Raw genomic sequence first — 13,013 nt, forward strand, 5'->3', positions numbered from 1 at the left:
AAACGCCGATAAGGGCCGGAAACCTCCCGCTAAAGCCCCGGCAGCGGCAGCGGGGGGCGGGCGGAGCTGCCGCCGCGGCCGCCCGGGGTTTAAATGCCCCGCGGGGGCGGGTCGGCAGTGCGGTGCTGCCCGCCTCGCTCCTACGCCCTGCTCAGCTGACGGCGGGGGCCGCCCGGTGCCGGAGCCGCCGCTCGGTGCCCGCCCGCCGCGGCCTGCGCGCCCCCGCCGGGGATGGGGGGCGGCGCGCCGTGACCATCCCACGGGCGCGCCGCCGCGCAGAGCCGCGCTGCCGCCGGGAGCCGCCGCCGCCGGCGGGATGAGCGGGAGCGGCGCCCCCGGGCCCGGCGCGGCGCCCTGCCGCTTCGCTCACTACTTCGTGCTGTGCGGCATCGACGCGGAGAGCGGGCTGGAGCCCGACGAGCTGGCAGGTGAGCGACGCCGGCGGGGCCGGGCGCGGCGGGGGAGGCCTCTCCCGCAGCCGCGCCGCCGCGGCCCGGCAGGCTTTTGGGATCCGCTGCTTTCAAAATGTCTGCTTGCCCCCCACCCCCCCCCCACCCCCCAGGAGTGGGGTGAGGGGAGGAGGGGAGGGTGGGAGGTCGCCGAGCCGGGAGGGAGCAACTTCGAAGGGGCGGTGGAGCATCCCCCGCAGGGCAGCTCCCGCCCGGCGGCGGGGGCGTGTGTCTGCTGGCCGCCGGGATGCGCCCTCGCCCGCAGGCCCGGCCCCGCCGTTGGCCCTGGTCCCTAATGGTGGAAGGGGAAGGGCAGCCCTCGCCCGCCCTCGGCGGCTGGGTGCAGCGGCCAGCGACTGATGGGAGAAGGCTGCCGAGGGTAGCAGGGCTAAAGGCAGCCGAATCACCCAGCAGATGCATTTTCCACCCCATTTGCACTTGGAAAGGCGGCAGGGGGGAGGCAGAATCTGGGAAGAAGTGAATAAATTAATGGAACCGCACCTTTAATTATGCTGCTTTATTTACATCTTGTGTCTATTCAGAAATAGTCTTCCTGCATCCTTCTTCCCCTCTCCACCTGCAAAAATGTTATGGAATCAAAGAACAAGATTGTTACTATGGGACCAAACACATTTTCTAAAATACTTATTTTTGGAGGTTTCATGACTAGATTTGACCTGATTGTGTTGCGAAAAGGCAGTATTCCTTCCTAAATGTCACTTGTGTTTATGTAAAAGGAACTTGTTTAAGTCAGTTTTTACACATAAAATTAGATCGAGTATAAGCTTAATAACAGAGCTTAAGTGCACAGAAGCTAAACGTTTCCTCACTGAGTTATGAGTTTGAGAGCCCGAGAGCGCGTAGGCTCCGCCGTTTCTATGCATTGGCACTGCAGGCGAATGAGCTGGATGTGACTGAAGTTGAAGACGAATGCAGCAGCCACAGTGGACACCTCTGCCGGGTGATGGGCTCCTGGCGAGGTCTCCGCCACTATTGCATCAGGAAGTACGTTGCCTTCTGGTTGTGTAAGAGAAGGTCTTGATGATCTAGATCACTGATCAGTGTACCCTGGTTGAAGTTCATATTTTTGTCACCGGTAGAAGGGGTAGATACATGCACCTGACATTCCAAGGAGCCTTATCCAAAGGCAGGGTACCTAACTCTTTTCCCTTTGCAGTGAGCACACGCTGGAGGTAGCCTGGGATGTCAAAGCTGAAGCATTAGCCAAACATGCTTTAAACTCTGTTTGCTTTTTCACACACACTAGTGACCGCAGCTGTATGTTTTCAGTTCTGCTGCTTTTAGTAGAAAACTCCTGGCTCGTGAGCTGTCTCCCAGCTGATGGTGTACAGGATTTGATTTGCATAGTATGACCTATGGAGGTTTCAGCTACTTAAACTTTGAGTCATCTCTGACTCTTCTATCTGAAAAGAAACTATTTTTAAAGCAGTGTTGGCTGGCAGGCTGTGCCTTCCCTGATGAGTATCCAGACTTTCAAACTTGTTTTTTGCTGATTTCTGCTCCGTTTCCCAGTGAGATGGTGCAGGCGTGTTCTTGGGGAGCGCTGCTCAAGGACATGCTGAAGGCGGTGGGTTCATGCAGTGTTGTGGCTTGGCTACAGGGCTCAACTTTTATGGGCATTCAGTAGGTTTAGCTGAACTGTTCCAGCAACACTAATCAGATTTCAAAGCTAAAGGAAGTCTCCCTCTTAAGTTTTTAGTAAAAGGCAGACATTTTGGCATAGCTGGAATATGCCCGTTTATAAAATACAATGCAACTGTGAATAATTTCAAAGGGAAAGTACCACAAATAGTTGTTTTTAAAGCAAGTGGGGCTTTGATTTTTTTAAAAAAGATTATTATTATTTTTATGTTCTTCCTCCCCCCAATAGGAAATAACAAGTAGAAATGTCTTTTGTAACTGGCTTAAACTAGGCAAGGTCCAGCAGTATGGTTTGAGCACACACAAATTTTTGGTACTGCCAATTTGGGAGGCATTCTTAATACCTAGGAAGGTTGGGATATGATCGAGGAAGGAGTGGAGTAACAAAAAATGTGACGGGACTTAATATTGCCGCTGAGCAATGTTATATTTTTAGGGACTCGTGACAAGAGCTTTCTGCTATCAGGTGGGAGCTCAGCAGCTGGACATGTTAGAGAAGAACAGGGAGTGCTGTGAGCCACAAATATAGTGCAGCTGTGGAAACATTAACTTTGGTTTTGATGTAGCTGAGAAAACATTTCTGTTAAAGCTTGGGGAGTATTAATGCCACTGTGGACAGGCAGCAGTGACATGCCCTCTAGAAATCTGTGTTACAGGTTTCAAACACTGAGCTACCAGGATTGAATTCATACCTGGAATAGGTGGGGAGAAGATGCTCGCAGGAACAAAAAGGCTATTGTACCACAGGAAACCCACAAGGAAGGCTCTTTCTTCCTAAAAATGCTCTTACAATGTTTTGTAGAAAGAAATTACCTTGTTCTTTCAGTATCGAATTACATAGCTCTGATAGCTTTCCATCTTGCTAGCCTTGTGCTTAAAGAGGTTGTTGAGGTTAAGTCACAGCGTCAATGAAAAGTTGCTGTGACTTAAGCTGCTGCACAGATCATCCCCAATTTAGCAAAAAAGTAATTAAGAACCTGCTTATCTCCAAACCTGCGAGTCCCTTAGCAGCTAGCGTAGCCACGGTGCCTTGCTTAGGCGAGGTCTGGCTGAAGGGAGCTGCGCCGCCGGGGCTGAGCAGAGGGGCAGGAGAGGAGACGAGAGGAGCTCTTCGGCGGCCCCAGGGCCTCTCCCCTGAACCGAGAAGCAGAGGTTAGAAAATCTTCAAGGGATTTTTCAGCTTCCAGATGGACTGGCCGGTGATCAGCTGAGGCACCGACACCTCCCCGGGGCACGTGGCGTGCTGAGGAGCTGCCTGTGAGTCGGCTCTGGCGTCATCTGGAGCTCCTCGACCTGCACCCGCCCTTCGCTGGGGATGGTCCGGGACCCACCCCTCTGTGAAGGCTTTCCTTGCCTGATGGCCTAAGCCCAACATCTCTTACCGCGCAAACCCTCTGCAGTGGAAAAAACCCCCAAAACCACTAAACAAACCAACAACACACCAAAAAAACCAAATCTAACGCATCAGGCATGAAATGAAATGTTTCAATGATGCTCTCGGAGGCAGGGTGAAGAACCACCTTTTCAATTCTTATTGTAGGATTGTTAGGTACGGTCACAAAATGAAATAAAATCAAGGTTTTAAAGTTGTATAAGATCTTAACATGCTTTTAAAGAAGAGTCACGGGCTTTATAGTTCTTGTTCCTGTGGATGCTCAGTGCTTAAAATAAATTTTGTAGATGAGTGTTTTCCGCTATTCAAATGTTTTATTTTGCGTACTTTTTTTTTTCTCTTTTGCACATATGCTATTTTCTGATACAGATTTTCTTTTTTTTTTTCTTTTTTTAAATAGGAAATTGCTCCACAGCTGGCTTTTCAGTTGGATTCATTTTGGGTTTTAAGTGAATTAATTTTGAAAAGTAAAAAGCTGTTTACCTATTGCTTAACTTGGTAGCATCTCCAGGCATGCAGCAAAGTAGCGTATGGATTATAATGCTGTTAAAACATTGGTGGCACTATCACAAAGCTCTCGGTCAAGGATGGAAGAAAAAAAAAACTTTCTAGGGACCTGAGGGAGGAGAGGAAACTATCTAAGGATTTCTTGGCACTTAATAGCTGGAGAGGTCAGAAAAGGAAAGCAGGGTATTTGATGTGAAATATCTTGAAAAGCATGAAAATTTCAGTATTGGTTTCTGTGCCTTGTTGAACTCCACTAAAATAGGATGAAGGGTGCTTTTCTCTCATGTTCGGGGCTGATGGAAAATATGTTTCAGTTCACTTTCATCTTCATGCCTACTTCTTTCAGGTAAAGCCATTTTGAAACTGAGCCTTGGAATTGCATGTGCTTCAGTGATTTCATTATAGTAAATATTTAACATTGCCTTAAACAAAAAGACCTAATTGTTCATTAAATTCTTTCTATTATATATTTTGTCATACTATATGAATTTAATCAATGTATGTGCAAGGCATGAGATTTTTCTGGCTGTAGCAGCTTTCACATTTTGCTTCGGGAGCATACTAAATTTTCTAGTATCTTGTTACAGAGTGTCGCAAACTACAATTTAGAAAAATGCAGAATAGATATGACTCAATTAAAAAGAAAATGAAATCTCTTTTATTGGGGAAGTAATCGAGTGCTCTGGAGGAAAGTAGAGAATTGGGGATGGGTGTTTTGTTCCCAAGCAGAAGGACTGGCCTGTGCTCCGCTGAGGATGCTGTTGCCGGAGCGGTTTGGAGGGAGAGGGGTGCAGTAGGCCAGCATGGGAACTGGGGCCTGAAGGACCATGTTGGATGATGCCCTCTGCGTCTCAGAACGTGAGTGTTGGTGGAGTTGTGGTAGCCCTCTTGCTGTTGTGAAATTAAAAGTTTTATAGCTTTTTTTTCCCCAAACATACGCTGTAACATATTACCTCAAGACTATACTTATAGTGAGGCGATGTTCTAGCAACATATTTTGCACTGTCTAGTTTTGGCCGTTGCGTAGAAGATTCACTATCTTATTGTCCTGGTTCAATGTGTATACTTTAAAGCTGTAGAGAGCTTCATTAGTTTTAAGATTGATTTTTTTTTTTTTTCTTCTTTTTTTCGCCCCTTTATGACCAGTAAAGCTGAGAGTGCTTACTGGTCATGCTCATTGGAAATGTTGAGTGTCTTGGGGAAAATAAACACTACTCCTACCTCATGCTGTTTCCCTACAAATATCCAGGTACTGGTAATGCATTTGCCCCCAGTGAAATGTTACTTCAGTTCATAACGTTGAAAAGCAAACGAGATGTGTTGCAGTCTGGCTAACTGTGCTCCTTATCTAGTAGGCTCTTATTTTTAGAAAGCTAAAAGACTTTTTTTTTTTGTCCTTGTGTGTGCTTGGCACCTGCGTGCTCACGCTTTGCAGTGTCTCCCCACAGCCCGCACGGTTCTCCATCGCGCTTCCTGCGTGCCAAGTCACCCTGCGGTGCCAGAAAACCTGGTGGCGTTACTGCAGTGATATAACTTCTCCTGTACATGACTCTTCTGAAAATAAGTAACTGGGGTTTTTCCTAGTTTACTGGAAATATGCTGAGAAATTTCCCTTGACCAAGGAATATCTGAACAGTTGCGGTTCCTGTTCATCACTTAGTTACCACAAATGAAAAGCAGGCTACAGGAGTTTTGCTGTTCATTTTTAAGTACAGTCCAGAGTTGCATGAAGCATTTTTGGAGGGATTGTCCGGGTTAAGTCACCTGGATGTGGATGAGAGTGGTGTGGGTAGAGAAGATGGCTTAGGCTGTACAATTTAACAAAACTTAACGTGGTCCTCAGAAGCAGTTGTAGTAGATTGCTTAGGATTTGTGATCATTATAAGGCTTGCAGGGAGGGGTGGGACTCAGGCATTTCTCCTGCCCCCCTTAAGAGGCGATGCTCAAATGCAGCACTAAATCTTCTGATTTGTGGCTGAAATAAGCAAATCTCATGGATGAGGGATTGGATGGTGTATCTGGTTTATTGAAGTAACTGTTGTTTTTTGTAACTTGTAATAAACAAGGAAACACTGGGTATACCTTTAGGAAATGTGTTTGATAAAAATCTAAAATGGGTTAATATTTTGTTCATGTGATAACAAATCTTTTGATTTTGCTCTGCATAAGCAGAGTGTTGCTGTTCTAGTTAAAGGGAGTATGGAGATAATCCCTGCTTATGTGCAACCTCGAGTCAATGCTGAAATAGAAATAATGTTTCTGCTCTTTTCTACATCTTTAAAGGTTGTGACTCAGACAATTGCTGTAATGGTTTATTCTTAAACATGTTTTTTTTTTGCTACTGGGGGAAAAACAGAATTCCTTTGTAACACCGCACAGACTTTTTTTTTTTAAAGATTTCTGAATTACACATTTAAAGACTTAACTCCAGTAGGAGGATTTCTCCAGCCAAAGGAAACAGTGCATTTTATAAGGAATTGTCAGTATTATTGACAAGTATAATCTCCATTTACAATAACCTTTAATAAGGAGTAACTCCCTTGCTTACTTTGGTGCCAGACCATTTTTGGAATTGCTCATGGCCATGATGTATTATGATGCTATAGTTACAGTGCTTTCATTCTCTATTTATGCCAGAGAGACACTGGATTTAAACGCTCCCCCAACCTTGGTATAACTATTCTGTTATACATTAGCCTTGATCTAAGTTTTTATACTGTATTCCTTTGAAAATAAGACATTGATTTGGTTGGAAAAACATCGTTATTCCTATCAATAGCACTGACTCACTAATGCTAAACCAAAGAGAATTTCTTGTACTTTTTCGCTAGATAAGCTGCTGGTTTAATTCCCACTTAGAAAGACTAAACCCTCTTGTACTCTCGGAGGCTGTTCAGCTGCCAGCGGCTGTTGCAGTAGCACGGGAGAAGGTGTGACCGCGTCCGTGAGGGTTTGTTTTAGTGAAAATTCTAGTTAACGGGTGTGTTAATATTGCAGTATGTAGCCTTTTTCCTTCATGAGGTGTAAACAGCAGTAGGAATCGAAGTGCTGGCCAGCAGAGCAGCTGAGCTGCTGTCCTTTTATAAGAACGACCTAAATCCAACCCTAATCTTGTTCCTGCGCATCGGGCTTGAAGTCACCGCTGGCCCCATCCCCATTAGCGGTGCGGTGGCTGGGCAGAGCTGGGGTCCCTGAGATGGCGTTCGCCTGCCTTGGGCGAAGAGCACTGAATGGCGAACGTGTGCGTCCTGAAGAGCGTAGCAGTGCCGGATCAGGCCTGCAGGTCGCAGCTGGGTGTTGGTAGGGATGGTGTTTGTCAGCCTACGTTGGAGGTGAAGGTCCCTGTTGCCAGTGGAGAGGCTCCCGAGTCAGTGTCTGTCTGCCTCTGTGGTGGTCCTCACCGCGCCGGAGGATGGTGGCATCTGAGGGAAAGCGATACCCGTCCTTCTGAAAATGGGGGAGCAGAAACTGTAAATATGTCAGAATTGCTCAGGGCAGTGCGTGATGGTGGTATTGATTTCTCTGCTCAGCTGTTTGCCCGCGAAGCCTTCCTGTGATTTACCAGGGCTGCAGGAGCTGTGCCAGTGCCCTGTCACCGTGCCCACAGCGTTCCCGTGCCAGCGCGGAGCTCGCTGTAGGAATACTTTCAAAATGAGCCACTTCAGGGGCGAGAGGTTGAGATGCGTGCAAGCTCTCCTGCCTGCCTTCTTCCCCCTGCTTGTCATGGACTAATCAAGCTGTCCTTAATGCCAGCTCGTCCCTGAAACATGCTGGCAAACATGCAAAGCCTCTGCGTAGGCTGATGCTGGATACGTGGCTGGCACGCTGCTCCCCCCGCTGCGGTTGCCGAACTGCTGCAATGAGGGTTGGAGTCAATGAGAAACGTGAATGAAGGGGGGGGAATAGCCGGCACGTGCGCTTTGATCCAGTTAATCTGTGGTGCTTGGCTGGTGCTATTTAGGATCATGTAGGACCACGTATGTGGGAAGAAGATTACAAGTAGTTTGTTCAGCCATTTCTTGGGCGTATGGAGAGGAACTGTAGCAGTCAAAATATATGAACCTTCATACAGTTTGTGAGTGTAAATAACGTATAATTTTTTTTTTCATTATCTGCCTCTTGACCAGAAAATAGCAAAAAATATGTACAGTATGAAAACTTACACTGAGGGGAAAAAAAAAAACCCCAAATTTGTTCAGTAGGCCTTCAACTGTGGTATTTTGGTCACATTAGCCGTATTGATGATCTCAAAAGTAATTAGGGAAGAAATGGTGATGGGTCATCACAGTAAAAGACACATACTGGGGAGATGACTAATGTGTGACAGACTGCTGAGGTGTCAGGTACTGGCATGGCTGGAAGAAGCTTCTGTTACATTACCAGTATGAAAATATAAACGACTCAATTTGTGCTCCTTGCTTGGAGTCAAAGATAGTTTTACTTAGCTGCTTGATCATTATGTCTTAGCTGAGAACTTTCTTGTTAGGGTGTCCTAGGCTTGATGAAGGTGCCTGGATGGAAATGTGAAGCCATGCTTCTTCAAGGTGTGGGGTTTTGCTGCTTCCTCCTTCCTCCACATACTAACCCGATCCATGAAAAATAACATCAGAACATCCAAACAGATGCTTAAAAGGTGAAACGGAGGGAGTATTCCCTTGCTCATATATACTCCATGTAGAGTAGTCTTGAAGGACTTTGCTAGATCTCAGTGACCTACTTTGAGTGACAGTACAAAAATTAACTCTTAGTAGAATAGTGGGGGGGGAAGGGTGTCTCGTTTTGGTAGATCTGCAAAGAAAACTTGTTCTCTCACTGGAGAATGCTCACCTTCAGCATTTCATACAAAAATGTCAGCAGTTCTTGTTTTGTGTTCAGAGGCAGTATTTAAATTATATGTCAGCCTTGGAGAGATATTCCTTCCCCCCTCCACCCATGGAGCACGAACTTGTTTTTGCTTTACAGTCGTCTTATTCATCAAATTGCAATAATAGTACTAATAGTAATAATAATGGCACCTAGTAGCTTTTTTTTTTAAACAACCTGTATATCAAGTGGAGTTGAATCATGCTTCGAAGCTGTGTGAGTGGTAGGCTGCACAGCATGAAAGCTAGAAGAATCCTCTGTACACCCCCTTCTTGCTATTCTCTTGTCATGTTAAAGACTTAACATGTGGAAGGGTAAAGGGGCTTAATCTGTAACACCATTCTGCGTAAACAATGACAGGATTTAAAAAAAACCCAAACAAACCACTCAATTGTCATGGGTGTGTAGCGGCTGCTGCTTTTCATGGATGACTGAAATTATTTGTACAAATTTGTGTTTTCCCCTTAGCATCTATATAAACCTATGCTCATTTCCATGCGTCGCTGTTTTTCACATGCAAGCTGATTGGCATGCGGTGGCATGCGATATAATGCGATATTACCTGTGTTAGCAGTAACTATAGTTACAAGGAAAAAGCAAGTGTCACTGCGGATGCTCCTGCGAGTTTTTTGTGATGGAAAGACAAGAGGGCTGAGCTCCTTGTAATGAAATGATGAAATGAAGCGCTCACTTAACTGGTAATTTCTGAATGAAGTATTGATCAAATGGGTCGAGCAGTCTGCTTTGGACTAACTGACGTTTGGGATGCAGCTGGAGCCTGCTGGGAGAGGAGGATGCTGTCATGGTCCAAACAGGTATTGCTTACGCTGACTTTAGATGTCTGACAGGTTCTGGAGCTCAGGTTCTCGCTGGCCTGGAGACTCTCTGGAAGGTCCAAATCCCTGATTTAGGAGCCCACGTCTCCTGCTTTTTGTCCAGGTTGCTGCTGAGATGAATCCAATCAGATGGTGTAAGTGCCTTCTACTGGGCCCTCTGGTCTCCCGTGAGATGCTCAGGAAAGAGAATTGAGATTTATTTTTGTAAATTTGAACTGTGAAGTATTGGAGCAAAGAATGCAATATACAATTGAGTAAATATTTGGCTTTTCATTGCTGAGGGAGGGGAGGATTTGCTGATTAGTTAGTTATTCACACAATAATATTTTTCCATCAGTATTCCCACTTGGTGTTCTTGTTTGCTTTATGCTGCGCAATACTCTGACATGAATTGAAAATTAAGAATAATTTTATGCTTAAAAACAAGACAACAGCTCTGTTAACATAGACTTTCTCTCAGCTGTGATGCTGGCTGGTGTGGGAGAGACGAAGAACTGTTGCACAGTTTCTAGGATCGGACTTTTTGTAATGTAGATGTTGTGCTTTCTCGTTCTGTTTATCCTTCCAGTACAACAATTTGTAAGTACACAGCATGAAGTATTTTGGGAAGAATTACTGCATTTTATGAAAACAGAACAAAACCAAAACCACTCAAAACACTAAAATTTTGTGTAGTCATATGAAGATGAAATAGCTGGTCATGACTCAACAAGGCTTAAAAACTTCCAGGTGCTTTGTAAAGCAACTGATGGTGGTTGCATGCTCTGTCACAGAGCTTTGAAGGGTGTATTCTGCTGTAAGTTTTGCCTTGTAAACACCTCAAGAACATCAAGGCCAGGAAGAATGGTACTACAGTGTCTCTAACGCACCCCTCTTCGGGTTGTCAACCTTTATCTCTAATGACTATTGTTATGGATCTGTTGAGGGAGAATATTAATCTCTGGAAATCGGGATAGCAGCTATTCAGCACGAGTTAGGTGTTTAGCCTTTTCCCAAGATGATGCTATTCAAGATAAGTTTGTCTGATTTGGTTTCCAAATACATTGACTCTTTCTGGCTTTAGCAAGCGTGACAGCAGATGTTGTCTGACTCTCTTAATTCAAGCAGGGATGTGTAGTCTAGTGTTTCTATCTCAAATTGAGGAATGACTAAGAACTGAAGAATCCCAGTGTAAGGAACGCTATTGTGTAATCACTTTTTCCTGTGTAAATATGAACATCTGCATAGGGTGAGGCAGCTGTAGCTGTGATCTGCTGTTGTACTTAGCAAAAGGGGAATGGTGATGGGAGATGTTAACTTTCACAACAGCAGTTCTGGTTCATAACTTACTATCCTTTCTATGCCCGTGTCTTTCTTCTTGGAGCTGCCTGCAGGGTGGTGAGTTGGGAGGGGAAAAAGCGAGCCCTGTTGAAAATTGCTCAAACACATTTAAAAAAAACCCCACCACTACAACAACAAAACCCCTGTAGCTTGATGTGGGCTGAACTTCTCATGAAACTCTGCCTTAATGAGCTTGGACCCCTCAGCCCTGCTTTGTCCCGGTGAGCAGGTCAGAAAGAGCTGAGGTCCCCGGCGCGAGTGCCCTGGCTGTGACCCAGGAGCTCGGGGCCCCGATTAGTTCAGCTCTTGTGCTTTCGGTGGGAGTAAGAATGAGAAAACGTCCATCTTGAGGCCTGGATGTATTCATGCTCCTCGCCTGCAGGTCTCTGCTAGCACTGGAAAAGGCATTTGTCCAGAAGCTGGGGAGAAAAGGCACAGATTTAGATCTTTATTCTAAAGCGGAGAACTAATTGCTCGGAGCAACTATCACATTGGCATGTCCAAGGTATATCATATTTGATAGTGGTGAAGATCTAAAAACTATTTGCAATTCAAAATCTGTCTTGGGTTTCAGTTATTGGTTAATACTTTGTCAGCACTTCGTGGCAATGACTTCTGACTGTGTCCCAGCATTGCTCGTGGTGCACTGAATAGCTCAAAAGGAGAGTTGATGCTAAGCAGGAGACCATCTGTGTTGTTAATAGTGTAGTATTATCACATTCAAAAATCAGGCTCATGTAATTGATAATGTGATTGCACTAGACCTGTTTCCTTTTTTATAAAACAGTGGAAAAAACAACACCCCTATACAATCTGTATCCTCATCTACCAACTTCTGAGCCCATAGGTCAATTTTGTCAGAGGTGAAATTGAAGAGATATGGGATTTAAAAATTTTTTTTTATTTATTTTGGGTGAAATCCTTGCAGCTACAGCAGGGATCCTAATTAACCCTCCAATAATACAAAGGCTGTGGGAAAAGGAATAGCACTTTATAAAGCAGGAGAGACCCCTCCACGTGGGTATTCTGGCAGGCTAATTGGCAGCCACATAGCTGGGATCCAAGCAGAGCCTGCATTGCCTCCTGCCCATCTGGTGGGTCGGGAAATGAAGGATGACTCGTGGTACTGAGAGGGGGGAAAAAGGGAAGATCAGAGCTAACAGGCTTGTGTGAGCAAAAGGAGCTGCAGATGGGAGGACCACGATTTCTGTCCTGACATCCAGTCGCATAACTCCTGGTGCTCTTCACCCAGACCTGTGAAACCATACAGCTGTGTTAATGCCCCCTTCCTTAGTCTTTCCTTCTCAGTCTCAAATGAAGAGTATTTGTTAGGGGACGGATTCTGCTACAGCTCCTACAATGTGGTAACAGGCGGTGGGAGCAAAGCTACGTTTGGCAATAAATAGCAACGCAAGGATGGTTGTTTGCTGGTCCAAATCCTTCCTCAAGCTCAATGAAAGGGTGTAGGAGCTTGGCTGTGTTGATACTGTTGCATCTGACAGATGTGTCTGCGGAAAAGGACTTTTTTTTTCCAAAATGCACTGAATGGAGATACAACAACAGAATGTGCTGGGGAAGGGGGTTCTCTACTTTCTTTTTCCTTCTCAGTATTCCCCCTTCCCGCATTTAAAAACAAATCAGCTCATCCTCATGCTTTACTGTTTTAAAAAGCTCTTCTGACCTTTCTGATAATGCTGTTAAGAACCAAGAACTGTATTCTGATGTATGAAAGTGCTAATGATGCATAAGCAGTCATAGAACTGTATTAAGTGCATTAAATTTTGAGTAACTCCAGTAAAAGGCACTGCAAGGGATGGCTAATCACTCTGCATTTATGAGTTGTCTTTGAAGTAAATGGCAGTATTCAGCTGAATCTGCCCACTGAAACGGCCTAGAAAGAGATGGCATTGCGTTGCAGTGCAGTGGGAGGTTGGCAATCCATGCTTGATTAATCTGCTGATACCGAAGTGGCATCGCTCCATG

At 45.3% G+C, this 13,013-nt stretch overlaps 1 protein-coding gene across 4 annotated transcripts in view; it reads left to right on the forward strand.

Annotated features, from left to right (window-relative positions):
• Positions 1-316: 316 nt before the first annotated feature.
• DENND5B (DENN domain containing 5B) overlaps positions 317-13,013 on the forward strand; it is a gene marked incomplete at both ends in the record, with an annotated part of 115,161 nt that continues 102,464 nt past the window's right edge. For all 4 annotated transcript variants that reach the window (XM_082010771.1, XM_082010772.1, XM_082010773.1 and 1 more), the window contains one exon: positions 317-428. In XM_082010771.1, coding sequence (XP_081866897.1) covers positions 317-428 — 112 coding nt within the window. The remainder of the gene's footprint in view (positions 429-13,013) is intronic.

This window comes from Phaethon aethereus, assembly GCF_964289735.1.
Source record: "Phaethon aethereus genome assembly, chromosome: 1".
In the NCBI taxonomy this organism is placed as follows: domain Eukaryota; kingdom Metazoa; phylum Chordata; class Aves; order Phaethontiformes; family Phaethontidae; genus Phaethon; species Phaethon aethereus.